This window comes from Medicago sativa, chromosome 4 (assembly GCF_051527215.1).
Source record: "Medicago sativa cultivar Bolivia chromosome 4, Bolivia_mono, whole genome shotgun sequence".
NCBI classification, from domain to species: Eukaryota; Viridiplantae; Streptophyta; class Magnoliopsida; order Fabales; family Fabaceae; genus Medicago; species Medicago sativa.
The window spans coordinates 83,974,534-84,000,625 of NC_140752.1; the positions used below are offsets into that span (position 1 = coordinate 83,974,534).

General features: G+C 36.8%; 1 protein-coding gene and 1 long non-coding RNA gene across 5 annotated transcripts; one reads left to right on the forward strand and one right to left on the reverse strand.

Moving 5' to 3' along the window:
* Nucleotides 1-757: 757 nt before the first annotated feature.
* Nucleotides 758-18,295, forward strand: LOC146932899 (E3 ubiquitin-protein ligase UPL1-like). 4 transcript variants are annotated; one of them, XM_085704617.1, is made up of 15 exons: nt 758-1,034; nt 2,675-2,770; nt 2,883-3,089; nt 3,339-11,210; nt 11,306-11,617; nt 11,848-12,049; nt 12,146-12,707; nt 12,886-14,017; nt 14,209-14,355; nt 14,958-15,038; nt 15,205-15,430; nt 15,505-15,644; nt 17,306-17,412; nt 17,530-17,732; nt 17,878-18,295. In XM_085704617.1, the coding sequence occupies exons 1-14, from the start codon at nt 1,002-1,004 to the stop codon at nt 17,630-17,632; spliced, it is 11,220 nt and encodes a 3,739-aa protein (XP_085560743.1). In that variant the 5' UTR covers nt 758-1,001; the 3' UTR covers nt 17,633-17,732; nt 17,878-18,295. The 4 variants fall into 4 exon arrangements, with proteins under 4 accessions (XP_085560743.1, XP_085560744.1, XP_085560745.1 ...); XM_085704618.1 differs by having other exon boundaries at nt 12,149-12,707; XM_085704619.1 differs by having other exon boundaries at nt 12,149-12,707; nt 17,881-18,295.
* Nucleotides 18,296-23,863: 5,568 nt separating this feature from the next.
* On the reverse strand, nt 23,864-25,928 carry LOC146932900 (uncharacterized). Its single transcript, XR_015008407.1, has 2 exons — nt 25,579-25,928; nt 23,864-24,149 (listed from the first exon to the last, which is right to left on the reverse strand). It is a non-coding gene; the product is annotated as an uncharacterized LOC146932900 (long non-coding RNA).
* Between the last annotated feature and the right edge of the window lie 164 nt (nt 25,929-26,092).

Consider the following 26,092-nt stretch of genomic DNA (forward strand, 5'->3'; position numbering starts at 1 on the left):
TAAGGACTCAATGATTCCAATGACAATACACTAATAAGGACTCCAATGAAAAGTACTTAAATATGTCCCACTATCTTTACATATTAAACAAAAATAATTTATCTATTACTCATTTTTGCAAGTAGAACCAAGTAGTACACATTTTATTACTCCTTTACGCAAGTGGGACCAAGTAGTACACATTTTATTATTTTTTTAAACGTGGAACCCGTTAGTTACCCAGGAGAGAGAGGGTCCTTATATAGTTGCTCGTTCCTTAACGGGGACTCATTTTTTCTTCCTCCAATGGAGGGTCCTTAACGGGGAGTGGTCCTTGTTAAGTAAGGACCCCCTATTAGAGATGCTCTAAGACCCTCACTTTTTTTTTTTTTTCCACAATGGGGTACCTATTAGGTACCAGGTCTTAAATGTTTAAGACTCTTCCATTGTGGATGCTCTTAGAGATTTGAAAAAAGCCTAATTTATTTTTTTGACAAACTATTGATAAAAGGGAAATGTTATCTTGTGCCCTCAAGACACAAGTTAAGAAGCTAAAGATAGAAATATTTTGTTGGAAACTGTGCATTCAATATTCTAGAAATTTGAAATCTGATCTTTTCAAGACAAAATTTATTATTTAATTTCATTTTTAGATTCTTAATATGTGCCCTGAGGGCACAAGTTAACACCACCCTTGATAAAAATCTATTAGAATTCTTGTCAAAAAAAAAAAATCTATTAGAATTCTTTTCAAAAGAAAAAAAAACCTATTAGAATTATACTTCCTTCTTCTCTTCTCTTTTCTTTTCTTCCTCACTTGGTTTTTCTCTCTTTCTCTCACTACTTTCTCTCTCTACCTTCACTCCATCGATAAACCAATCCTCTCATTCTCCTCAAAAACTCTGATTATTCCTTCTATCAATTTGATTGAATTGAGCGATCAATTTTCCATTTTAGGTTTTGGGAATTGATCAACTTTCTCAATTATTTCCTCTGATTCCTGCTATGCTCTCACTTCCCCAATGAGGTTAAAGAGAAAACGTGCACTCGAAGTGGTTAGTTATTTTTCCTCTTCATCGATCAAATTTTTACTTTTCACCCCTTTTGTTAAAAATTCAGGTTTTTTTTTTTGTTACACTTATTGGGGTTTATGTTTTTCATGGTTAATGAAGTTGTAATTGCTGTGGAGAGCGATTTTCATTGTTAACTAAGTTGTAATTGCTGTGGAGAGTGATTTTCATTGTTAATTAAGTTGTAATATAGCGATCAATTTGCTAATTGTTGTTTGTGATCATGCTCTTCTTGATACTTTGTTGTTCCTTTGTTGCATGGATTGAAATTAAAATGCATAGGTACGGGTAGGATATCGGGTACGTCAATAAAAAGATGAACTTGTTTTATATAATATTAACATGAGAGAGCTAAGTTGTTCAATTCACAACAAAAAGATCACAATAAAACAATATTATACCAGTGTATGGGAGAGTCACAAATTTCACTCGCGATGAAATAATGAGAAAATGACGTAGTGTTGGACACGTAACATACACATACCTGTACCAGATACATACCGGGTACAGGTACTTCACCGTTTTACATGTACCTATGCTTTAGAGTATATAACAGTCACACCTCTAAGTTCCAATAAGAAATTCTCCACAATCTTAGATAATCATCTTAAGCTGGAGACAAGTTTGTACAAATATGTATTTCCTCATGCAGAACTTATAATTTTGCTTAAATTGGATTGTAGATGAGAATTTCAAAGAAGCACTGTTAAATGTTACTTTGGGTTATTTTATTTGCATTTTCCTTAAAAACTTATGATGTGTGCCGACACCGTTGTTTGATTAGCTGATTCCAACTAGTAGTGTAAGTTCAGGGCAGGCCCAACGCATATTGAGCACTAAGACAAATTTTAAGACGAGACCTTTGTAAAGTACATAAAAATATTTTTGTGAAGTTACTTTATTTTTGTTTGTATTGTTGTATTTTTTCAGATGTTTTACAATGCAAATCCATTTCTTTAATTATGGTAACTGATTATGTTATTGTTTTTTCAATTGATGATAAATTCAATCCACTTAACTTTTGTTAATATATGTTTATTTTAGATTAGATTTTTTTCATTTTAGTTTTGAAAGTAGTAATAGAATACAGAGAAAAAGGGGTCATGGACTCATGGGAGGTCCAGAGGCCTTTTTATGAAGTAGACATTTTATTTTTTTCGAAAGCCTAGAGCGATTGCTTTTTTGGCCTTACCCTTAGCCTGCCTTGGATAAGGCTCAGACATTGTTGGTGCATGTTGTTATTATAGTATTTTATTTCATCATTGTGATATTGACCGAAACTCATTGACAATGTAATATTCATCATTTACCAATGGATTATTAATTCAAGGAGAGATTTGCTTCGCAACCTAGCACTCGGCATTGAACGAGTTTTTTTTAAGTAAATATGCATTTCAGTATTATAGAACCTTAAGCATAAGTTGTATTGTCATCTGGAAATCAGTTTCAGTTGTTTGTATATGGTTACTTGCTGAATTTATATTGTTTTATATACTCTTGTCTTTTATTTTGTATGTGGTTTAAGTTAATTGTTTACTCCTTTACTTCACCAGCTGTGTATTTTTAAGTGCTTATGTTAACAGAGTTTTTAGCTAATTGATCAATTTTTCTTTGACTTGTCGCAGCCTCCAAAAATTAGATGCTTCATCAACTGTGTTACCGCAGTTCCACTTGAAAACATACAAGAACCTTTAAACAACTTTGTATGGGAGTTTGATAAGGTGGCTTTATGGCCCTTTTCTTTTTATATTAGTAATAATTCATATATATATATATATATATTTTTTTTTTTTGGATGTGTTTGATTCATTGGCATTTCTTTTCTCTGCACAGGGAGACTTTCATCACTGGGCTGATCTTTTTAATCATTTTGATTCATTCTTTGAGAAGTATGTAAAACCAAGAAAGGATCTGCAAGTTGATGACGGTTTTTTGGACTCGGATCCTCCTTTCCCAAAAGAAGCCGTTCTTCAAATTCTTCGTGTCATTAGAATAATTTTGGATAATTGCCCAAATAAGCATTTCTACAGTTCATACGAGGTATGACGTCTTTCCATCAATCTTTTTTCCACTCCGGTCAACTTAATATGATGAGAGCTAAGAATGTTTTGATGTCCGTATGCATGTTGGTCTAATTTTTCCTTTATCTCTTTTTTTGGTGACTTGGAATGTTTATGATTCAATTAGTTTTAAAGTTTAAACTGTGTTACTGTTAGGTTTGTATATCTTGCTTATTTATCCTTTAGTGACCAACATTGATACTTTATAATGGTTTCTTCGAATCTGCAGCAACATCTTTCATTATTGCTTGCTTCTACTGATCCAGACGTGGTTGAGGCTACCCTGGACACTTTCGCCACTTTTTTGAAGAAAACAGTTGGAAAGTACTCGATAAGAGACACTTTTTTGAATTCAAAATTGTTTGCTCTTGCACAAGGATGGGGTGGAAAGGAAGAGGGACTTGGACTAATTGCATCAGTTTTGCCTAATGGCTGTGACCCTATCGTACATGAAATGGGCTGTGCCCTTCATTTTGAGTTTTATTCAGTAAATGAGTCAGAAAGTGACATCAAAGGGGCTGAACCCCTGGTTGAAGGGTTGCAAATCATTCACTTAAGTGACGTCAACAAATGTGTGGAAACAGATCTTGGACTTTTGCACAAGTTGGTTACAGAATATAAAGTACCTTCCAGTTTAAGATTTTCTTTGCTTACAAGATTGCGGTTTGCTAGGGCTTTTGGTTCTTTGGGTTCTAGACAGCAATACACATGCATTCGCTTGTATGCTTTCATAATTCTGATTCAAGCCTGTGGTGACGCTGATGACCTGGCTTCGTTTTTCAATGCTGAGCCCGAATTTATCAATGAATTGGTTTCACTACTGAGCTATGAGGATGCAGTTTTGGAAAAAATTCGGGTTTTATGTTTACATTCATTAGCTGCTCTTTGCCACGATCGTTCCCGTCAACCTTCGGTATTGACTGCTGTTACATCTGGTGGGCATCGTGGCATTTTATCTAGCCTGATGCAAAAATCCATCGGCTCTGTTATTCATAATACATCAAATTGGTCAGTTCATTTTGCTGAAGCTCTTTTATCTCTTGTAACTGTGTTGGTTTCTTCATCGTCGGGATGTTCTGCCATGCGCGAAGCAGGATTCATTCCTACTCTTCTACCTCTACTGAAAGATACAAATCCACAACACTTGCTTCTGGTTGAAAAAGCTGTGCGCATTTTAGAAGCTTTTATGGATTACAGTAATCCAGCTGCTGCATTGTTCAGAGATTTGGGAGGTTTAGATGATACCATCTCACGCTTGAAGATTGAAGTATCCCATGTTGAAAATGGTGGAGAACAGCCAGATGAAAATTCCAAGTCTAGTAGAAGTGTGCATATGGTTGGAGATTCTTCAGTTTTGCTAAATGACATGCAGCCATTGTATTCTGAACCATTAATTTCTTATCACCGGAAATTGTTGATGAAAGCTCTATTGCGTGCTATATCCCTTGGAACCTATGCCCCTGGAAATACTGCCCGTATATATGAATCTGAAGATAATGTGTTGCCTCAGTGCTTATGTATAATTTTCAGACGAGCAAAATATTTTGGTGGTGGAGTTTTCTCGCTTGCGGCTACTGTCTTGAGTGATTTAATACAAAAAGATCCTACTTGTTTTCCGGTTTTAGATGCAGCTGGTCTTCCATCTGCCTTCTTGGATGCTATAATGGATGATGTACTATACTCTTCAGAAGCCATTACATGCATCCCCCAATGTTTGGATGCTTTATGCTTAAACAGTAATGGCCTTCAGGCTGTAAAAGATAGGAATTCTTTGAGGTGTTTTGTGAAGGTGTTTACTTCCAGAACATATTTGCGAGCTCTTACAGGGGACACACCTGCTTCTTTATCCAGTGGATTGGATGAATTAATGCGCCACGCTTCTTCGTTACGTGGGCCTGGAGTGGATATGTTGGTTGAGATTCTAGAAACTATCTCAAAAATTGGTTCTCCTGTGGATCCCTCATCTTTGTGTCCCGATCCTTGCTCTTCAAACTCTGTTCCTATGGAAATGGATGGTGGGGACAAGAATGTGATCTTGCCTGATAATAAGGAGTCATTGAAGGCAGATGACCCTGAGCTGATCAATGAGGAGTCTTATCTTCCAGATTGTGTGAACAATGTTGCTCGTCTGCTTGAGACAATTCTACAGAATGCTGACACATGTCGAATATTTGTTGAGAAAAAGGGGATTGAAGCTATTCTCCAGTTATTTACGCTGCCTTTAATGCCTCCTGTTTCTGTGGGGCAGAGCATCTCTGTTGCCTTCAAAAACTTTTCTCAACAACATTATGCTTCTCTTGCCCGAGCTTTATGCTCGTTTTTAAGGGAACATCTGAAATCTACCAATGAGCTTTTATATTCAGTTGGGGGGACTCAACTTGCTTTAGTTGAACCCACAAAGCAGACAAAGGTGGTGAAATGCATTTCTAGTCTTGAAGGTGTCTTGGCTCTCTCTGTATTTTTGTTGAAGGGAACAACTGCCGTGGCCTCTGAACTAAGCACTTCTGATGCTGATGTATTAAAAGATATTGGGAGAACTTACAGAGAAATAATTTGGCAAATATCTCTGTGTAATGACTCCAAGACAGGGGAAAAGAAGAATAATGATCAAGAACATGATGTTTCACAAGCACCTTCATCTACTGTTGTTGAAAGAGAGAGTGATGATGACACAAATATGCAGACCATTAGGTACACAAATCCAGTTTTTGGTAGGACAGGTTCACGTTCCCTGTGGAGTGGAGGGCGTGATTTTGTTTCTGTAGTTCGTTCTGAAGAAGGTTTGCACCGCCGTACTCGGCAAGGGATAGCCCGCATGCGAGGTGGGAGGACTGCTCGTCGGTTGGAAGCTTTAAACATTGACTTTGAATCATCTTCTAGTGCACTGGAGGCATCTTTGTCCCAAGATTTGAAAAAGAAAAGCCCCGACGTTCTTGCCTTAGAGATTCTTAACAAGCTGGCTTCAACAATGCGCTCTTTCTTCACTGCTCTCGTAAAGGGATTCACTACACCAAATCGTCGTCGAGCCGATTCAGGGTCACTTAGCTCAGCTTCAAAGTCCCTTGGAACTGTTTTAGCTACAAATTTTCTTGAGGCCCTTAGTTTTTCTGGACATTCTACTTATATTGGGCTTGAAACTTCACTTTCTGTAAAATGTAGATATCTTGGGAAGGTTGTGGATGATATGGCATCTCTCACATTTGACAGCAGGCGCAAAAGTTGTTATACTGCAATGGTTAATAACTTTTATGTACACGGAACGTTTAAGGAGTTATTGACAACATTTGAAGCTACTAGTCAGTTGCTATGGACTCTTCCGTGCTCTATCACATCATCAGAAATTGATCTTGGGAAGATAGGAGGAGCCAAGCTGTCCCATAACACATGGCTACTTGATACATTACAAAGCTACTGTCACTTGCTTGAGTACTTTGTAAACTCTTCTTTGCTGTTGTCCCCAACGTCGGCATCTCAGGCAGAGCTTCTTGTTCAGCCAGTTACTGTTGGCCTGTCAATTGGGCTCTTTCCAGTTCCAAGAGACCCAAAGGTTTTTGTGTGTACGCTGCAATCTCAGGTTCAGGATGTAATCCTACCAGTCTGGAATCATCCCATGTTTTGTAGTTGTAGTCCTGGTTTCATTGCATCAATTATTTCACTTGTTACACATGTATATTCTGGTGTTGGAGATGTGAAGCAAAATCGAAATAACATTATGGGAAGCACAAACCAACGTTTCATGCCCCCTCCACCTGATGAGGCAACCATTTCCACTATTGTTGAGATGGGTTTTTCAAGGGCAAGGGCAGAAGAAGCACTGAGAAGAGTTGAAACAAATAGTGTTGAAATGGCTATGGAGTGGCTGTTTAGTCATGCTGATGATCCTATCCAGGAGGATGACGAACTTGCACAGGCGCTTGCTTTATCCCTTGGAAGTAGTTCTGAAACTACTAAAGTTGATAGTGCCGAGAAGACTATTGACGTGCCAGTTGAAGAGGGACACATTAAGAAACCTTTAGTGGATGATATACTTGCTGCATCTGCGAAGTTGTTTCAGAGTAGTGATTTAGTGGCATTTAAATTGACAGATTTGCTCGTAACACTTTGCAACCAGAACAAAGGTGAAGTTCGTCCCAAAGTAATATCTTATCTTCTGCAGCAGCTAAAACTTTGTCCATTGGACTTTTCTGTGGATAATTGTGCATTAGGTGTGTTAGCACATATTATAGCATTACTTCTTTTTGAGGATGGAAGTGCAAGGGAAATTGCATCTCAGAACGGAATTATATCTATCACCATAGATATCTTGACAAACTTGAAAGACAGTCTCAAGTTGCGGAAAGAAATATCCGTCTCTAAATGCATTAGTGCTTTACTACTTGTATTGGATCAAATGCTGCAGTCAAGGCCAAAGATTGAAAATGTGGAAAGAGGAACCCAAACTGGCTCCATGCCTGATTCATCTGGGGAGCATGGTTCCCTGCAATTTACAGATACAGTTGCGGAGGAAGAAAAGAAAATAGATGGGAGGGAAAAAGAACCTGGCATGGATTTTGAAAATGTATTGGGGAAACCTACTGGCTTTGCAACTATTGATGAAAGTCACAAGTTGTTGGATATTACATGTGATTTGATAAAACAACATGTCCCTGCTGTGGTCATGCAGGCTGTTCTACAATTATGTTCTCGGTTAACAAAAACTCATGCTTTGGCTATGAAGTTCCTTGAAAATGGAGGTCTGGCTGCTCTTTTTAGTCTTCCAAGGAATTGCTCTTTCCCTGGCTATGACACTGTTGTATCGACTATTGTTTGGCATCTTCTTGAAGATCCTCAAACACTACAAACAGCCATGGAGTTGGAGATACGACAAACTTTAAGTGGTAATCGTCATTCAGGGCGTGTTTCTCCCCGGTCATTTTTGACATCTTTGGCGCCAGTTATATCTAGAGATCCTACTGTTTTCATGAAAGCTGCCGCTGCAGTTTGTCAGTTAGAGACATCAGGGGGGAGGACAGTAGTTATGTTATCAAAGGAGAAAGAAAAGGAAAAATCTAAATCATCGAGTACTGAGGCTACAAATGAATGTCTCCGAATATCTGAAAGCAAGTCAAATGATGGATCTGGAAAATGTCTGAAAAGCCACAAAAAGGTTCCAGTAAATCTCACTCTAGTAGTTGATCAACTTCTTGAGATTGTGCTGAAGTACCCACCAATGGAAGGCCGGGAAGATTTTGAGTGTGACTCTACGTTAATGGATATAGATGAACCTACTATGATGATCAAAGGAAAATCAAAGGTTGACGAGACAGTGATATTAAAGCCCGAGTCTGAAAGGTCTGCAGAATTGGTGAAGGTGACTTTTGTCCTTAAGTTATTGAGTGACGTTCTTCTAATGTATGGACATACAGTTGGTGTCATACTCAGACGCGACTCTGAAATGTGTCAATTTCGTGGATCTAATCAACCATCTGGACATAATGGCATTATCCATCATGTAATACATCGGTTGCTACCACTTTCTGTTGACAAATCTGTAGGACCTGATGATCAGAGAGGTAAGTTGTCTGAGAAAGCTTCATGGTTCCTGGTAGTTTTGTGTGGTCGATCTGGTGAAGGTCGTAAGCGAGTGACTAATGAACTTATTAAAGAAATGATGTCCTTTTCAAATTTCGAGAGCAATTCTTTGAAAAGCAGCTTATCCCCAGATAAAAGGCTTTTTACTTTTGTTGATCTTGTATATTCTATATTGTCGAAAAACTCGTCATCTGGTAGCCTTCCTGGTTCTGGATATTCACCTGATATTGCAAAAAGCTTGATCGATGGTGGAATGATCAAATGTTTAACTAGCATCCTGCAGGTGGTTGATTTGGATCATCCTGATGCACCCAAATTTGTGACTCTTGTACTCAAAGGTTTAGAATGTCTTACCAGAGCTGCTAATGCTAGTGAGCAGATTTTTAAATCTGATGGGATTGAAAAGAGAAGATCTGATGATCAAATAGCAGCTCCTTCTGCAGTTGAAACCGTGGCACATGATCAGAATGCAAGCAGTCAAGAAGCACTCAGAGAAATGATGGTTAATGCACATAATCAAAGAACTTCTCAAGGTGATCATCATGCTGATAACTCAAATCAGTCAGTTGAACGAGATATGAGTGTAGAAGAACAGGAGACAATAGCCCAAAATACACTAGTGGAACTAAGAATGGACTTGATGCGTGAGGAGATTGGAGAGGGAAGTGTCTTGCAGAACCCAGAGCAAATTGAAATGACTTTTAGTGTTGAGAATAGGGCCGATGATAACATGGGTGATGAAGATGATGAAATGGGTGATGATGAAGATGATGATGGAGAGGATGAAGATGAGGATATAGCAGAAGATGGTGGGGGCATGATGTCTTTGGCCGATACTGATGTTGAGGATCATGATGATGCCGGCTTGGGGAATGAATACATTGATGAAATGATTGATGAAGACGACGATGATTTTCATGAGAATCGCATCATAGAGGTGAGATGGAGGGAAGCTCTTGATGGATTGGATCACTTCCAGATTCTTGGGCAACCTGGAACTGGTGGTGGCCTTATGGATGTGGTTGCCGAACCTTTTGAACGGGTTACTGTTGATGACTTTTTTCGTCTTCAAAGTTTTGAACGTCGCCGCCAGACAGGTAGATCTTCCTTCGAGAGATCTGTTTCTGAAATAAATGCTTTTCAACATCCTCTTCTTGTAAGGCCACCGCAATCTGGCGATTCTGTCTCTATGTGGTCATCAGGTGGTATTTCTGCATCCCGGGATTCGGAAACCCAGTCATCTGGGAATCATGATATGACCCATTTCGACATGTTCGATGCACCTATTTTTCCATATGATCACATGCCAAGTAGTCTGTTTGGAGACCGGTTGGGTGGTGTAGCACCACCACCTCTAGCAGATTATTCTGTGGGTATGGGTTCATTACATCTACCTGGAAGAAGAGTGTTAGGTAATGGTAGGTGGGCCGATGATGGTCAACCACAAGGAGGCACTCAAGCGGCAGCCATTGCAATAGCAGTGGAGGAACAATTTTTAGCTCAGATGGGTTCCATAGCTCCTGCAAGCAGTCCTACTGAACAGCAAGCACATAATTCTGAAGAACAAGAGAAGCAATCTGATGCTATTCCATCACGTGATGCTCCAGTGTTGACTGTTGGGACCGACTCTACTTGTCAGCAGTTTGCAGGCCAGGATCAGGAAAATGGTATTGAAACCATACCTCAACAAATAAACCTTTCAGTTGATGGTGCTTCTTGCGAGGAGGAGATAAATGTAGACTCCAGTGTTCAGGATCCCCTGCAAACTAACGAGCCTGTGTCAGTTCAACCTCTTTCGCTGAACCTCATGACAAATAATCTTGATTGCCCTGAAAATGAAATAAACGCCGCTCCCAGTGAGAATGTAGAAATACCCCAGGAATTTATGAACTCGTCTATTGAGTCTTGTACTGATGTACGATGCGGACAGGATCCTGATGTACCTACTAACAACCACAATGTGCCAGTTGTACCAATGGGCTGCAATGGGACATCCAATGTTGATGGGCAGCCTACTAATCTTGAGTTACCAGATTCTGGTTTAGAGACTACTAATCCAAGTGATTGCCGTGCATCGTCAATTTATGCCAGTGTTGATGTTGATATGGGTGGTGTTGATGCTGAAGGAAACCAATCAGGGCAACCAAATGTTTCTGAAGACATAAGGGATGAGCTCTTATCAACTCAGAACACAGTGGTTGCTCTGGATGATACTCAGGCTGATCAAACTAGTGCAAATAATTCTGGTGCAAATACGATTGACCCTACATTTTTGGAAGCTCTTCCTGAAGATCTACGAGCAGAAGTTTTGGCATCCCAGCAAGCTCAATCTGTTCAACCTCCAGTTTATGCACCACCTTCTGCAGATGATATTGATCCCGAGTTTTTAGCTGCTCTTCCTCCAGATATTCAAGCAGAGGTTTTGGCCCAACAAAGAGCTCAAAGGATTGTCCAACAGGCTGAAGGACAGCCAGTTGACATGGATAATGCTTCTATAATTGCAACTTTTCCAACTGATTTGCGTGAAGAGGTTTACATTTTACTTTTCTATCATGCAACAAATTAGGTGATTTATTTAGGGGAAATATGACTTGATCGTAATGCTTGTACTTGGCTTTATACTAGGTGCTATTGACTTCTTCTGAAGCAGTTCTGTCAGCACTGCCGTCTTCATTGCTTGCTGAAGCTCAAATATTGAGGGACCGAGCAATGAGTCATTATCAAGCTCACAGCCTTTTTGGGAACAGTCACAGGCTTAACAATCGAAGAAACGGCTTGGGATTTGTTCGGCGGCCTGTGATGGATCGGGGTGTCGGAGTTGCAATAGACAGGAGTTCTGCTCTTACGGATACTTTGAAGGTGAAGGAGATTGAAGGCGAGACAGTAGTTGATGCAAATGCATTAAAAGCTTTGATCCGACTTCTACGATTGGCACAAGTAAGTTTGGTTCTCTTCACCATGGTAGTCTTAGTTATACAAGCCTCTGTTACTAGGTGTGAAAACACATTCCTAATTTTCGTAATTGTTTTGGACATTGAGTTCTATGTGATTTTCTTTGCAATAAGTTTTTTTTGGTTATCGTACATATATATTGCTTTGTAATGTGTATCTATCTATGTATCTTTCTGATTATAATAACTTGCTCTTTTTATGGATCATCATGTCAGCCCCTTGGAAAAGGCCTCCTGCAGAGACTCTTGTTAAACTTATGTGCACATAGTGTAACAAGGGCCACTCTTATTTATCTTTTGCTTGATATGATTAAGCCGGAAGCTGAAGGTTCTGCAAGCAGGCCAGCGACATTAAATGACCAGAGGCTTTATGGTTGTCACTCAAATACAATATATGGCCGATCTCAGATGTTGGATGGTAATTTTTGCACTTAGTGTAGAACATAATTTTCATGTGTATATCTCAATATTTATAGTTTATTGCATGCTGATCTCTCGTTTCCTTTTTTCATAGCAGGTCTCCCTCCCCTAGTGTTCCGCCGTATTCTTGAGATTCTGACTTACTTGGCCACAAATCATTCTGCTGTTGCAAAAATGTTGTTTCACTTTGATCAATCAATTACAGATTTTTCAAATTCATCCACGACACCTTTGAATGGGAAAGGAAAGGAAAAGGTTAACGAAGGGGGATCTTCACCAAAACCCTTTGGAGCTCATGCAGGGGTCGTTCCCCTTGTTCTCTTTTTGAAGCTCTTGAACCGACCATTATTTTTACGCAGTACTGCTCATCTTGAGCAGGTCATGGGTCTGATTCAAGTTGTAGTTGATACTGCTGCATCCAAATTAGAAAGTCAATCTCAATCTGAAAAAGCGATAGCAGATACCCAAAATCTGTGTGTTAATGAAGCTGAGAACGATCCTCCTTTAGTGGAGATGGACTCTAATCGACAAGATAACCATGCTGATCCGAAAACGTGTTCTTCCAACGGAAAGAAGAATGTTGATATGTACAATACCTTCTTGCAGTTACCCCAATCTGATTTGCGGAATGTGTGCAGTCTTCTTGGTCATGAAGGGTACTTTTTTTAGCCTTGTCATATTTCTCCTTTCTTTTTGTTAAATATTCTAATCATGAATACATGGTTTGAAAATTTGTCTTAATACTGTCATAGTCACTGTTAATTTTTGTTCCTGTCAGTATATTTGTAACCTTTTGAGTTGTGATGTAACAGTGACTAATCTTATATTTTTTAGGCTTTCGGATAAAATGTATACGCTTGTTGGTGAGGTGCTGAAGAAGTTGGCTTTCATTGTTCCCGCTCATAGAAAGTTCTTTATTTTAGAGCTTTCAGAATCATCTCATGCATTGACTGGTTCAGCTGTCAGTGATCTTGTTACCCTGCAGCAAACAAATATGCTTGGCTTGAGTGCTGGTTCTATGGCTGGTGCATCCATTCTACGTGTGCTGCAAGCTCTAAGCTCCCTCATTTCATTTAATACTTCAGGTGATAAGGATATGGAAAGTGATGTAGATCAGCATGAGGACGAAGCAATTATTTGGAATTTGAATACTGCACTCGAGCCACTGTGGCAAGAACTCAGTAATTGTATAAGTGCAGCTGAGATGCAACTTGGCCAGAGTTCTTTTTGTCCGAACATGTCAAATATAAATGTTGCCGAAAATTTGCACGGTTCCTCTACTTCACCACCACTTCCTCCTGGAACACAAAGACTTTTGCCTTTCATTGAGGCTTTCTTTGTTTTGTCTGAGAAGCTACAAGCAAACGAATCTATCATGCAGCAAGACCATGACAATGCAACTGCTAGAGAAGTCAAGGAGTGTGCTGGTGGTTCAGCTTCGGTGAGTGGAAAATTTTGTGGAGATTCGCAGCGAAAGCTGGATGGTGCTGTTACATTTACAAGGTTTGCGGAGAAGCATCGCCGACTTGCAAATGCTTTCATTAGGCAGAATCCGGGTTTATTGGAGAAATCTCTTTCCATGATGCTGAAGGCACCAAGACTTATTGACTTTGATAACAAGAGAGCCTATTTTCGCTCAAGAATCAGGCAACAACATGAACACCAATTGTCCGGGCCGCTGCGTATAAGTGTAAGGCGGGCTTATATTTTGGAGGACTCATATAATCAATTAAGGATGCGTCCTACTCAGGACCTCAAGGGCCGATTGAATGTGCAATTTCAAGGTGAAGAGGGTATTGATGCTGGTGGTCTGACCAGAGAATGGTATCAGCTACTATCAAGGGTCATTTTTGACAAGGGTGCTTTACTTTTCACAACAGTGGGGAACAATGCAACTTTCCAACCAAACCCTAACTCTGTTTACCAGACTGAACACCTTTCATACTTCAAGTTTGTGGGCCGAGTGGTATGCACTTTAACTATAAGGGTGGTTTGTATTCGGGGACAAAATAGATATTCCCCCTACTTCAAAAAAATAAAATAAAAATTGGGGTAGATTTAGAAATATAATGAAAGCAACCTCTTGCGGTTGTATTACATCTTGTGTTTTCAGGTTTGGTTGTTCTTTGAAAGTTGTCATTATGATCTTATATGCAGGTGGGGAAGGCGTTGTTTGATGGACAGCTATTGGATGTTTACTTTACCCGATCTTTCTATAAACATATACTCGGTGTTAAGGTTACATACCATGACATTGAAGCGGTTGATCCTGATTACTATAAGAATTTGAAATGGATGTTGGAGGTGAGTACGGATTTACAATATTGATCACTTTTGTCTCTTTTCACCTTAGGCACTGTGTGCTTACCGAACTCAGTCATTCTTAGCATTATACCATTTTATTGACCTTTCATTCTGTGCTTTAATAATTTTCTGCCATATTAGATCTCTATTTTTGAAGGTTGTAGATTTATGTAAGTAGACAGAGGAAACATGAGAAAATAAACAAAATAAATGTTAGGAATGATTAGGACTTTTACTTGGAATGAAACATATAATCTGTGTAGGAGAGGTGTTTGTGAATGAATGGAGAGATGGAGAGAGAGAGAGAGAGAGAGAGAGAGAGAGAGAGCAACATGGGTTTGTTTCATTTGTTCTTTGTACTGCCCAAGCTTATGCACTTATCTTGAATTCACACGTATTATGGAATTGTATGAAAATCACTGTATTGAATAGAAATTTACACATATTATAGAATTAGTGAATTACTCCCTCCAGTCTCAATTATATGCAACTTTTCACTTTTTAGGTTCATTGAATAAATGATGTGGTCTATAATATAGACCACCTACTTTCTGCATGTATTGCTTTCTGTCTAATATTTTTTTTTGGCATGTGCGTACCAGAATGACGTGAGTGATATTCCAGACCTGACATTTAGCATGGATGCTGATGAAGAAAAACTCATACTTTATGAGAAGAATGAGGTAATTTTGATAAAAGTGGAACTTACTTTAATAGCTTGCTAAAATGTTAATGTGACAATTTTGAATATTTTTTTGTGTGACATGATTCTAATGTATTCACTCATGATAAATTCTTGGGAGTTATCCTTACATTTGTTTTGTCCATCCCTCCAAAATTGTGAAATAGGTCACTGATTATGAGCTTAAACCTGGGGGAAGGAACATAAGGGTTACTGAAGAAACAAAGCATGAGTACGTTGACCTTGTTGCTGAACATCTCCTGACTAATGCCATCCGTCCTCAAATCAACTCCTTTCTAGAAGGTTTTAGTGAAATGGTACCACGGGAACTTATATCAATCTTCAATGATAAAGAGCTTGAGCTACTCATAAGTGGTCTTCCAGAAATCGATTGTGAGTTGGTTTCTTTTTTAGTCAAATTACGTTCTAATCTCATATGTATCTGAATGATGCCATTCTCCTTGTAGTGGATGATTTGAAGGCAAACACCGAGTATACAGGCTATACTGTTGCATCAAATGTTGTTCAATGGTTTTGGGAGGTAGTCAAGTCTTTCAATAAGGAAGACATGGCCAGATTACTGCAGTTTGTGACAGGAACATCAAAGGTAATTTTCTCAAAATTTTAACGTTCTAATGTTACTTATTTTTTATAAGCTTCTAATTTTGCTTAATATTAAAAATTAACAATCATTTGATTTATATTGAAATCTAGTAATTATATTTGCTGCATATACTTATAATTTTACTGTATGAAGGGTTAAAATGATGGGATGAAGATTAACTTATCTAGAGTACAGACGTACTCGTGAAATTAATGATCATAATTGGTTGTCATCATATTGTATTAATGATCACGATGCCGAACTTTGGAAATATTCATCATTCATAGCTATGTAATCATAGTCGATATTTATTTTTGATTTTATATAATGTATTGTTTGTTCAATTGAAGAATGAAATAGTTTTGAATTTTATGAAAATTTGTGGAGTTGATCTAATAAATAAGTACTTACAGTTTGATGGTTGAATTGCTAAAATCCAATGCCTATAATGAGTTCTTTAGCTAAGTAACTATGCCAAGAGTTACTCTTGGAATAACTGCCCAAAATAAATTAATGGACACATTATACATAAATTGATAACATTATTTAACAGATTTATTATAATAAAAGAAACATTTTCAAGTTTCAACTAGTACGCAAATCATATGTTTATAAACTATATAGTAATTATTATTTTGTTCTAGAAATATCTTATTTTATTTATATGCATTTTATACCCAAAAGCACTTGCATGAGATGGTAAGGGATCTCTTCCAGCTTAAGCAGAGGTCCTGGTCTCGTATCCAGCCATAGGAATGTAGCGGTGTTAAATCTCGAGTGAGAGCTTTGCCACCCATAGAGTTCTACTCTACCCGACTTGAGGGATTAGTCTTTGCAGTTGCGTGCAGAGGATACCTCACACCGAAATTTTATAAGCATTTTATATTACCGAGTAGACTTTAATTTCTTGTTGACAAGAATTATAGGCATTTGTTTTAGATAAAATGTGGGAGTTTGCTAACGTCCACGTGTTTAAATTCATGCATATTCATTACGTTTAAAAGTTATGCTTTAATAAGTATCAGTCTGGACTCGAGTATAAACAGAAAGTAGTCATATTTGGCGGACCAAAATATAAGCAAAACCTAATTAACTTCACTCTATTTCATGCTATTGTTCTCAAAATTTCCTAAAATGAAACAAGTTCTCATACAAAATTAAATAAAAAAGTAAGAGTAGTTTAGGGATGATTCTCTAAGTATTTGATGGAAATACAATTTTTTTTATTACATCAAGAAAAGCAACTGAGGTTAGCTACTTTTGTTAACCTTTGTGTAATTAGTGGAGTACTCAATTTATTATTTGCAATGGAAAGATACTCGTGCTATTAAGTAGTTCTTAAATCATGAAGTATTAGAGAAAGTTAGCATTGTTCTTGATGTGATATCTCATGAAACCCATTAAGGATATATGTGCTCGTGTGCTATATATATCTCAGATGCATGAATTTTTCCATATGGGTTGCACTTTGCAGTAACTGGTTGTTGTGGCATATGCTTGAGTTTTTTTTTTTTTTTTTTTTGGTTTCATTAATTTTTGCTTAAACACGTCTCCTAGATGTTATGGTTGTCAGTTTGTTTTCAGCAAAAATAGAAGCCTTGTTGAATATGTAATATCTTATGAATGTGTTTGGTAACAACTGTGGCCTTCCTAATTTGTTTCAGGTTCCTTTGGAGGGTTTTAAAGCCTTGCAAGGCATCTCTGGTCCCCAAAGGTTTCAGATTCACAAGGCATATGGAGCTCCTGATCGACTTCCATCAGCTCATACTTGGTGAGTAATTATGTTTTGAAATTTATATCCGTATGGTTACTTCCTACAAACTACGTCAATACAGCACATTGAAATTTCAGCCATCCTAATATCTTATCTTGTACAATTGCTCTTCAGCTTCAATCAACTAGATCTTCCTGAGTATACCTCTAAGGAACAGCTTCAAGACCGTTTGTTACTTGCCATCCATGAGGCTAGTGAAGGGTTTGGTTTTGGTTGACCCATACTTTTATGCAATGTTGTTGTACAGCAGTTCTGCCATCATGTCTTTGACGTGTCATCTAAAGGTGTGACATGCCTCGCCTTTTCGTTCACAAAAAGTAAGTGGCCACTATGATAATTGGAAACACTTTTCGAATGTTAAATAAGTTGACTAACTTTCTCGTCTATCTATGATTTTAGTCAAAAAAATTATAGATCAAATTCCTTACATAATCTCACTTGGTCTTCCCTTTGTTTGTTCAGAAGATGGGGAAGTCATCCCGGCTGTTATTATGTTGAGGAAGGCTCTATTAGTATCATAGCATCGCAATGAGACATTCTCTGATGCAAGTGATAGATTTATTCTGATGCTTAACCAGTAAAATGGCTAGAATTTTTGTTTTTCCTTGTATGATTCTGCCATGCCTAGATTTGGGAGCTTTCAAATTGACATTGGATAGCCTCCATACTGGTGAGCTGTTGAAATATCTGCCAATATTAATTTATATGTAATCTCTAGGGCCAAACAGCCTTCCTTAGCTCTACAATTTCCCAATAAGATTTAGGATGTACATAGGTCTATAATTTTCCAATAAGAATGAGAATGTACATATTCTGGAGTACTAAGTTGATACCTTTCTTTGGAAAGAATTGGCTTCAATCATCAAATAAGAGTTCGAAATATGGCGTCTTTAGTGCACAGAACCAGTGATGGCATGATGGAACTTGGTCACAGTTGTTGCATCGCAGCAATAATACATCCGTCATAATATTCCAATAACTTGATTCAATTTTTCTAATGGTCTAATAATTATCCAATTTGGTAGGGATAGGTTATTAATGTTATTTCATTCATTATTCTGGGTTGCCCGTGTTATTTGTCAATTTGGTTTTTCACTAAAAATGACAAAATTTTGGTTTTGGGTGAATCTCTGTCAAACAATTTCGATGCACCAATTTAACATGACATTTTTCCCCTTTTGCGAATCTTGAATTCAGTTTGCTGCGTTTGGAGTAAAATTGTTGACTCGTATAATTGATCATTAAACTGTTAAAATTGTGATAACTCTTCAACATTTTTACCACTAAACGAATAGCAGTTCTGATGATTCAATGTTGCTTCCAAAAACTCTCTTATTAAATACTCACGTCCTTTTGATATGTCATACACCGGTTTTTTCAACGGCAATAACTCTCTTATTAAATTTGTAATTTTTTAAATATATTACTCCCAACGTCCCAAAATAATACTCCCTCCGTGTAACCACCCATTTGATTTTATTTTGTCCCTAAATGTAAACTCCTTTTCAAATTACTATATGCATTTATTATTTTTTTCCTAAACATACCCCTAATTAATACTACTAACTTGTCTTGAAATATGTAAAGTCAAATTTAATACACATACAAACAAAGGACAATTTGGTAATATTAACACACAAAATAGACACATTAATTACACTAACAACTTTTCTTAAGAAATGTGAAAAAGGCAAAGGGGGTTTACATATAGGGACTGAGGGAGTAAAAAATATTGTACCAAAATAAGTAACTCATTTCACTTTTCAATGCAATATTAATTACTTTTTTTCAGTTATAACTTTAATTAATATTACTTTCACAACTTCTAATTCAACATATTTGCATTTATGATAATGGTAAATGAATCAATACTTGACAAGAGCACTTAAAACTATTTTCCACCCTCCTTCACTTATACATTTTTCTTAACAATATATAAGTATTTATATTGTTATGAAATTCACGTCATAAACAAATTTTTTTTAAAAAATTTTCAATATATACTAGACCGGTCTAACCAGAGTCATCTGATTTTATATGATTTAATACATGTATATTTTTTACAGAAACCGAGTTAAACAACTAGGTCATCCGGTTCAGGCATCTGACTTATGGTTTGACCAATAATCCAATGACTAGTACCTTGATCACGATGATCACCGATTCGGTTTTTAAAACACTGTTGTATTTCATTAAATTGTAGTGGGTGGTTTTTTATAACCGGCAATTGGGTGGTTTCTGATAGTTTTTATTTTTATTTTTAATATAGACCGGTGTAACCTCGAGCCATTTGGTCATTATGCGGTTCAACCAGTGATCTATTGGTTTGACCAATAAATGAATGATTCAATGCCTTGATTAGGTTAATCATTGATTCAATTTTTAAAACACTGTTGTATTTCATTAAATGATAGTATATGGTTTCTGATAATCAGTTAATGAATGATTCTAATAAAATATGCAATTTAATACTTATATATGAAACTCTACAAAATCCGTAGACCGTACAATATTCTATTAAATGATAGTAGATGGTTCATGATAAGCAATTAATGAATGGTTTGAAATAATATAGGCAATTTGATACTTATATATGAAACTCTACAAAACTCGTGCATCGTACGAGTTAGAGCCTCGTGTATTTATATGGCTATGTTAGCAATCGTTGAAATTTTAACAAGATAAATAAATCATAGATAAAAGTTATAGCATATCTACAATACCCAAGATATATTATGAATGACTGATCATTATAATATTATAGAGACTGGCGCTATGGAAAAGCAAGTATGGAAGAGATGATTGTCCTTGTTACTGTTTAGGTTTTTTTTTTCCCACCATGTTAACTATCTAATGGGGTGAAGTTTAAATAGCTAAACGAGTGAGAGCATAGTTCTCTCATTGGACTTAACAGAATGATTCAACTCATCACACTTCATTCAGAAATACAGTCATTCAAAAACATAGTCTAATTAAACTATTAATTGACAATTAGTGCTTAATAACAATATAACATATTTTATATTAATAATAAAATCATAATAATTGATTATTGTCAATCCATTATTGATTAATTAAATAATTAATCTAACATCTTTAAAGAAACACGTGATAATACATAAATTCGTCACACTGGTTTAATTGCCTTTTTTTGTTTTTTGTTTTTTTTATGATGGTTGTCTTTGATGATTTGATGATAGATCAATTTAATGCATGCATTTAGTATTTATAAATATTGTTTTACTTTTGAATTTCAAGGGAAAGATATATACACACACATACACAAAATTGTTAAACGTATAATGATTTAAATTGAGTGTATTACAATTCTTTTATAAAGCTTACTGAAATATATCTACACGACCTCTCACCATATTATGAAAAATACTATTGATAATTGTGATTCGAGGATGATGGGAAATTTGAGGAAATTACGGAGCTTAAAGATCTCATAAGGAGTTAAAATGTTTTTAGTGAGGGTGGCTAGAGGTTGCCTACCTACTAAAGATAGTTTGTAAACTTAAGGTGTTCAGTGTTCAATGTGTTCATTATGAAAGATCTTTTGAGAATGACTGTCATGTTTCCTTTGGGTGTTTAAGGGTTGAATATGAAACGAGACAGAACTATAAAGTTTTATTTATGACAAAATTGATACGACTGATGATTTTGTGGTGTTATTCTTTCAACTTCTTGATTCTCCGTTGCAACAAAATAGTTGAATGTTATTTTTTAGGATGGTGCAAATGACATTTGATAGTTTTGGGGTGTTAACATAATTGGGATGTCAAAGTTGTTGTGTGATGCCTTTGCACTCTATTTTTTATTTTATTTTTTAAAAAAGTTTCATGTTTGCTATGACTCTCTCGCGTACATGGAAGCGGATAAATGACAAACTCTGGAACAATGTTGATATCCCCTTCTCATGTGGCAGTAAAGTTGGCGCATGATACTTTGGTCGAGGGGAATCTGTTGGTTTTGGATTTCCATACTGTTGTATTTGGATTTCCAAATTCTATTATCTACCGAAGTTGTTACTAGGTTGAGTCACGACCAGGTCGCTCTCTTTAAGACGTTTCGTGGCACTACCCAAAGTTGTGCAAGGTAGACTATCAACCACGCCGCCTCCAGGATAAAACAAGCCCAGCTACAACTGTGCGGTTAACTACTGCACCGTAGAAAACCGTTCGAGAATTACACCTTCAAATATGGTACTAAGACCACTCTTTAATACTGAAACCACTTTAATATGGTATTATTACCATTCTATTATGGTGCTAAGACCACTCAAATATGGTGTTTCCACCATTCTAACCTTTAAGTTCTCCAAAGTATCAATATGGCACTACGACCACTCAAATATGGTGTTACCGCCATTTCTCCTCAAATATACATATTGAATAATTTTTTATATATACCGTTAAGATCATTCTTGATTCCGACGGGACATTGTTTATTCCAAATAGGGACTATGATCTTAAAAGTACTCTTTATTCCGAAGGGACATATATTATCGAAGGGACTATGAACTTAAGACCATTCTTAATTCCGAAGGGACATTAAACCGAAAAGGGACTATGGTCTTAAGAACACTCTTAATTCCGAAGGGACAGAAAGGAGTAGAAAAAGGAGAAGGACTTGTTAAACACGTCGAAGGAGGGAGAAGAGATGAAAGACTCGTCAACACAAGTCAAAAAAGGGAGAAGAGAGAAAGAGTTCCCGACAACTCAATGAAACTCTTTGGTGTGTGGAATGCACTGTGTGAGCTCTCTATTTATAGAGAAAATTCACAACTAATAAGTGAGAAACTTTCGGAACAAGTAATATGAGAAACTTTGGGAACAAGTAACATATTACTTTGCGATTAAGTAATTCACATATTAGATCTAGTACAAAAAATATCTTAATTGAGTACTAAAATATATTAAATTTAGTACAAAAATATATCATATTATGTACCAAAATATTTTTAGCAAAACTTGGAGACTAAGAAAGCACTTTCCAATAATGATTAAATTAATTATTTAATTTATCATTTCCAAATAATAAAATATATATCACTATATATTTTTTTCTCTAGTGCTTATGTACCCCCATTAATTAGAGGTACACCCCCACTATATAAACACTACTAATGTGTGTGTTCCATCCGATGTGGGACTTCCACTTTTTTCAATTCACACAACACTAGTTCTACCCAACATGGGAATTTGTGTTTAGTCTTTTTTACTCAATTTCCACACATGTTCCAACAATCCCCCACTTGAATTTAAAAAATGGTTTCAGAAATAACGTCAAAGACGTCTCCATAAGATTTGCTAGTAAACAAAGGTGTCGCCTACAACTTGAACCTTTGCATAGCGAGTAAAATTCTGATTAACAAGAGTTGCTTACAGCATTGAAATCTATCTCAGAGATAGAACCCACACACAAACCTTTTCATAAGGTGTATTCTAAAAGCCCGTGCGTTTATGGCCTTGCACGTGTATCCCAGTTTTAACGAACGCTCTAGGTATTCTGCCCCGAATCCCATAGGAACCGGCCCTTAGTTCCACATTCGTATAGGTGAGTCTATCAAGAGTACTCATATAGCTATGTACTCCACTCCAAATAGAGTATAGATCTCATTAAGAGTTTCTATTATCTCATCCTTCTATCGCTCCAGGAATCATGCTTTCTTACTTTTAACATAGCACGTTCTATCACTTGTGACTTGTTATTACCCATTAAACCTATTTCTTGGGATCTCCAGTCATGTAGGTCGGGTTACCATCACTTGTGACCTTTGGGCATTAGTCTCATCCTATTGGATGTGTTTAGGACTTTCTTTTTAGTAATTCCTTTCGTCAAAGGATTGACTAATTCTTTATCAGTACGTACATGATCTACTTTAACCGTTCCTTTTGAGAGTAGCTAGCTCTCTAATCCTTTATGTGTTCATGCCTTAATTATCCTCTCTAACGATTCTCAATTTTTGTAATAGCTGCAGACTATCACAATGATTTAACACTTCTGGAAACGGTTTTATCCACTAAGGGATCTCAATTAGCAAGCATCTTGTCAACTTGCTTCTCCACTAGTTTTCTCTAGTGTTCTCATCTCAGATTCATTCCATAGTGGACTGAGTCAATATCATTTGTTTTAACAAACAACTCCTCTAGTGATGCTCAATATGCAAACACTAGTCGCTAAATATTCATCTGAAAGATGTTCTATTTTATATCTTGTACCATTTAAGTACAATAGGTTACTCCTAGTGAAGTAATCCTAAAGTCATAATCTTCTTAAGGCACCTCATGACTCTTTCTATAGCATGACAATGCTTCTCATCCGTCTACTAGTAAACTTGCACAAGAGTTTTACGACATCGGTGTAACACCCCGTTCTCCCAACAGCGTAATATTAGTTAATTTAATCAGAGTAACCACACAACGGAGTGTCACACTGCTAATCAAAATTTCATAATAGAAAATTGTCTATTTATTTAAATACCAACATTTAAATTATCTTACAAACTGCAGCGGAATAATTCTTTAAAATATAAATTCAACCAAATTCAACATCAATAAAAATCTTGGCACAAAGGCCACAACATAATTCAACTTTATTCTAATAGCAAGTCTTTTCCAAAATATGTGATACATAAAAGAAATGAGAAGACACTCGCGACGATCCCCATCCTAATATGTATCAGAGCCCTAGACACTTGAGCCAATCAACCTACAAGCCATCATTACCTGCACATTACCCACGGTCGAGGCAACATATACGCAGAAGGGGTGAGAAACTTATCCAATAATAATAATATATAATTCATCAAATTAATGAAAATAACAATATATCACAACATGCATCATTAATAATGTATATAAGAATACATATAACAACAACATAATCATTTTCAGCAACAAGGTACAACAACAACAACAACATTATCCACAACGACACCGATAACTCGACAATTCGACAACGACAACAACTCGACAATGCTACAACGACAACAACAACCCAACAATGCTACGACAACAACAACTAATGCATCATGCAGGTGGTACCAATCTACGCGCGTTGAATGCTAAGCATTCCAGGGCATAAGCCCCCAACAAATTGGATGTTAAAGCATCCCAGGGCATAAGCCCCCAACAAGTGAATGATAAACATTCCAGGGCATGAGCCCCCAACAAATTGGATGGTTAAAGCATCCCAGGGCATAAGCCCCCAACAAGTGAATGATAAACATTCCAGGGCATGAGCCCCCAACGGGTGAATGATGAACATTCCAGGGCATAAGCCCCCAACAGATGTGAGTATGCAAATGGACTTCAACTTGTGTATATCAACATACAACTTCAACAACGACAACAACAACAACGACAACAACGTATGTGCCTAAAACAATTATGACACACTCCCCAACTTTGACATTAGACGATACAACAACTTCGACAATGGAACAACAACTTTTATTATACAAAAGTGCTTACACATACATTTCATATAGTACAACCTTCGATAATAATATATTCACTTCATAAACATGGCTTAATAAATCAAGGGAACCTATTAAAATAATTAGAATAGACCCCTAGCGCTCTAAACAAAATTCAGAAAATGGCCGCACAGGACCAGGGACGCTTTCGCGACAGAAGGACGCTTTCGCGTCCTCTACAAAAAGGGACAGGACGCTTTCGCGAGAGAAGCACGCTTTCGCGTCCAAAATGTCGTAACTCAGGATGAGGACGCTTTCTGCACGCTAAAGGGACGCTTTAGCGTCCTCGGCAAATGGGTAGGACGCTTTCGCGTCAAAAGGACGCTTTCGCGTCCTCCACAAAAATTTCTGGGCAGCTACAAGGTGTGGACGCTTTCTGGACGCTAATGCGACGCTTTCGCGTCCTGCTTCAGGTTTCAGAAAAATTGCGATTTCAACATAGTTTCACCCCAAAAATCCTAGCTTTGATCCCTTAATCACCCAAATTGGTTTACAAACATGTTTACAGGTTTAGTATACATCATAGGGGTAAAACAACCTATATTCATACAATTAAACAACATGTTTTATCATAAATCATCATCTAACATAACCTCTCAAACCCTAAACTCAAGAACAACAATTTCATAAATTTTCAAATTATATATCAAGATTATTGAAAGGAATCCCACCCTTACCTTAATTCAGCAACACCAAACGACAAGCTACCGCAATCGATTCCTTCCTAGCTCTTTCTTGGCCTCTTCTAGGTTTTCTCTCCAAAACCAGTTTTCTTCTAATGTTTTTACGTGAAAATGTTTCTCTCCCTTTTTCTTTCTTTTACTTCAAAAATATCTCTCTTTTCTTTTCTCACCCAACTCCCTTAATTTCTATTAATTTCCACTTAATTCCCATTAACCAAAAATAAATACTATTTCTATAATATTTCTATTTCTCATATTATTTCTATCAAATAATAACAACATTCATTTAAATAATACACAACCCCAATATTCATATAATAAAATAGCATCATAACATATTTCATATAAAATCATATAAAACATATATTTCACATAAAATCATATATATATATATAGCAATTAAAGTCATATAAAAATATTCACACATCTACTAAAATATTAGAATAAAAATGGGGCGTTACAACTCTCCCCAACTTATAGAATTTCGTCCTCGAAATATTACCTCAAG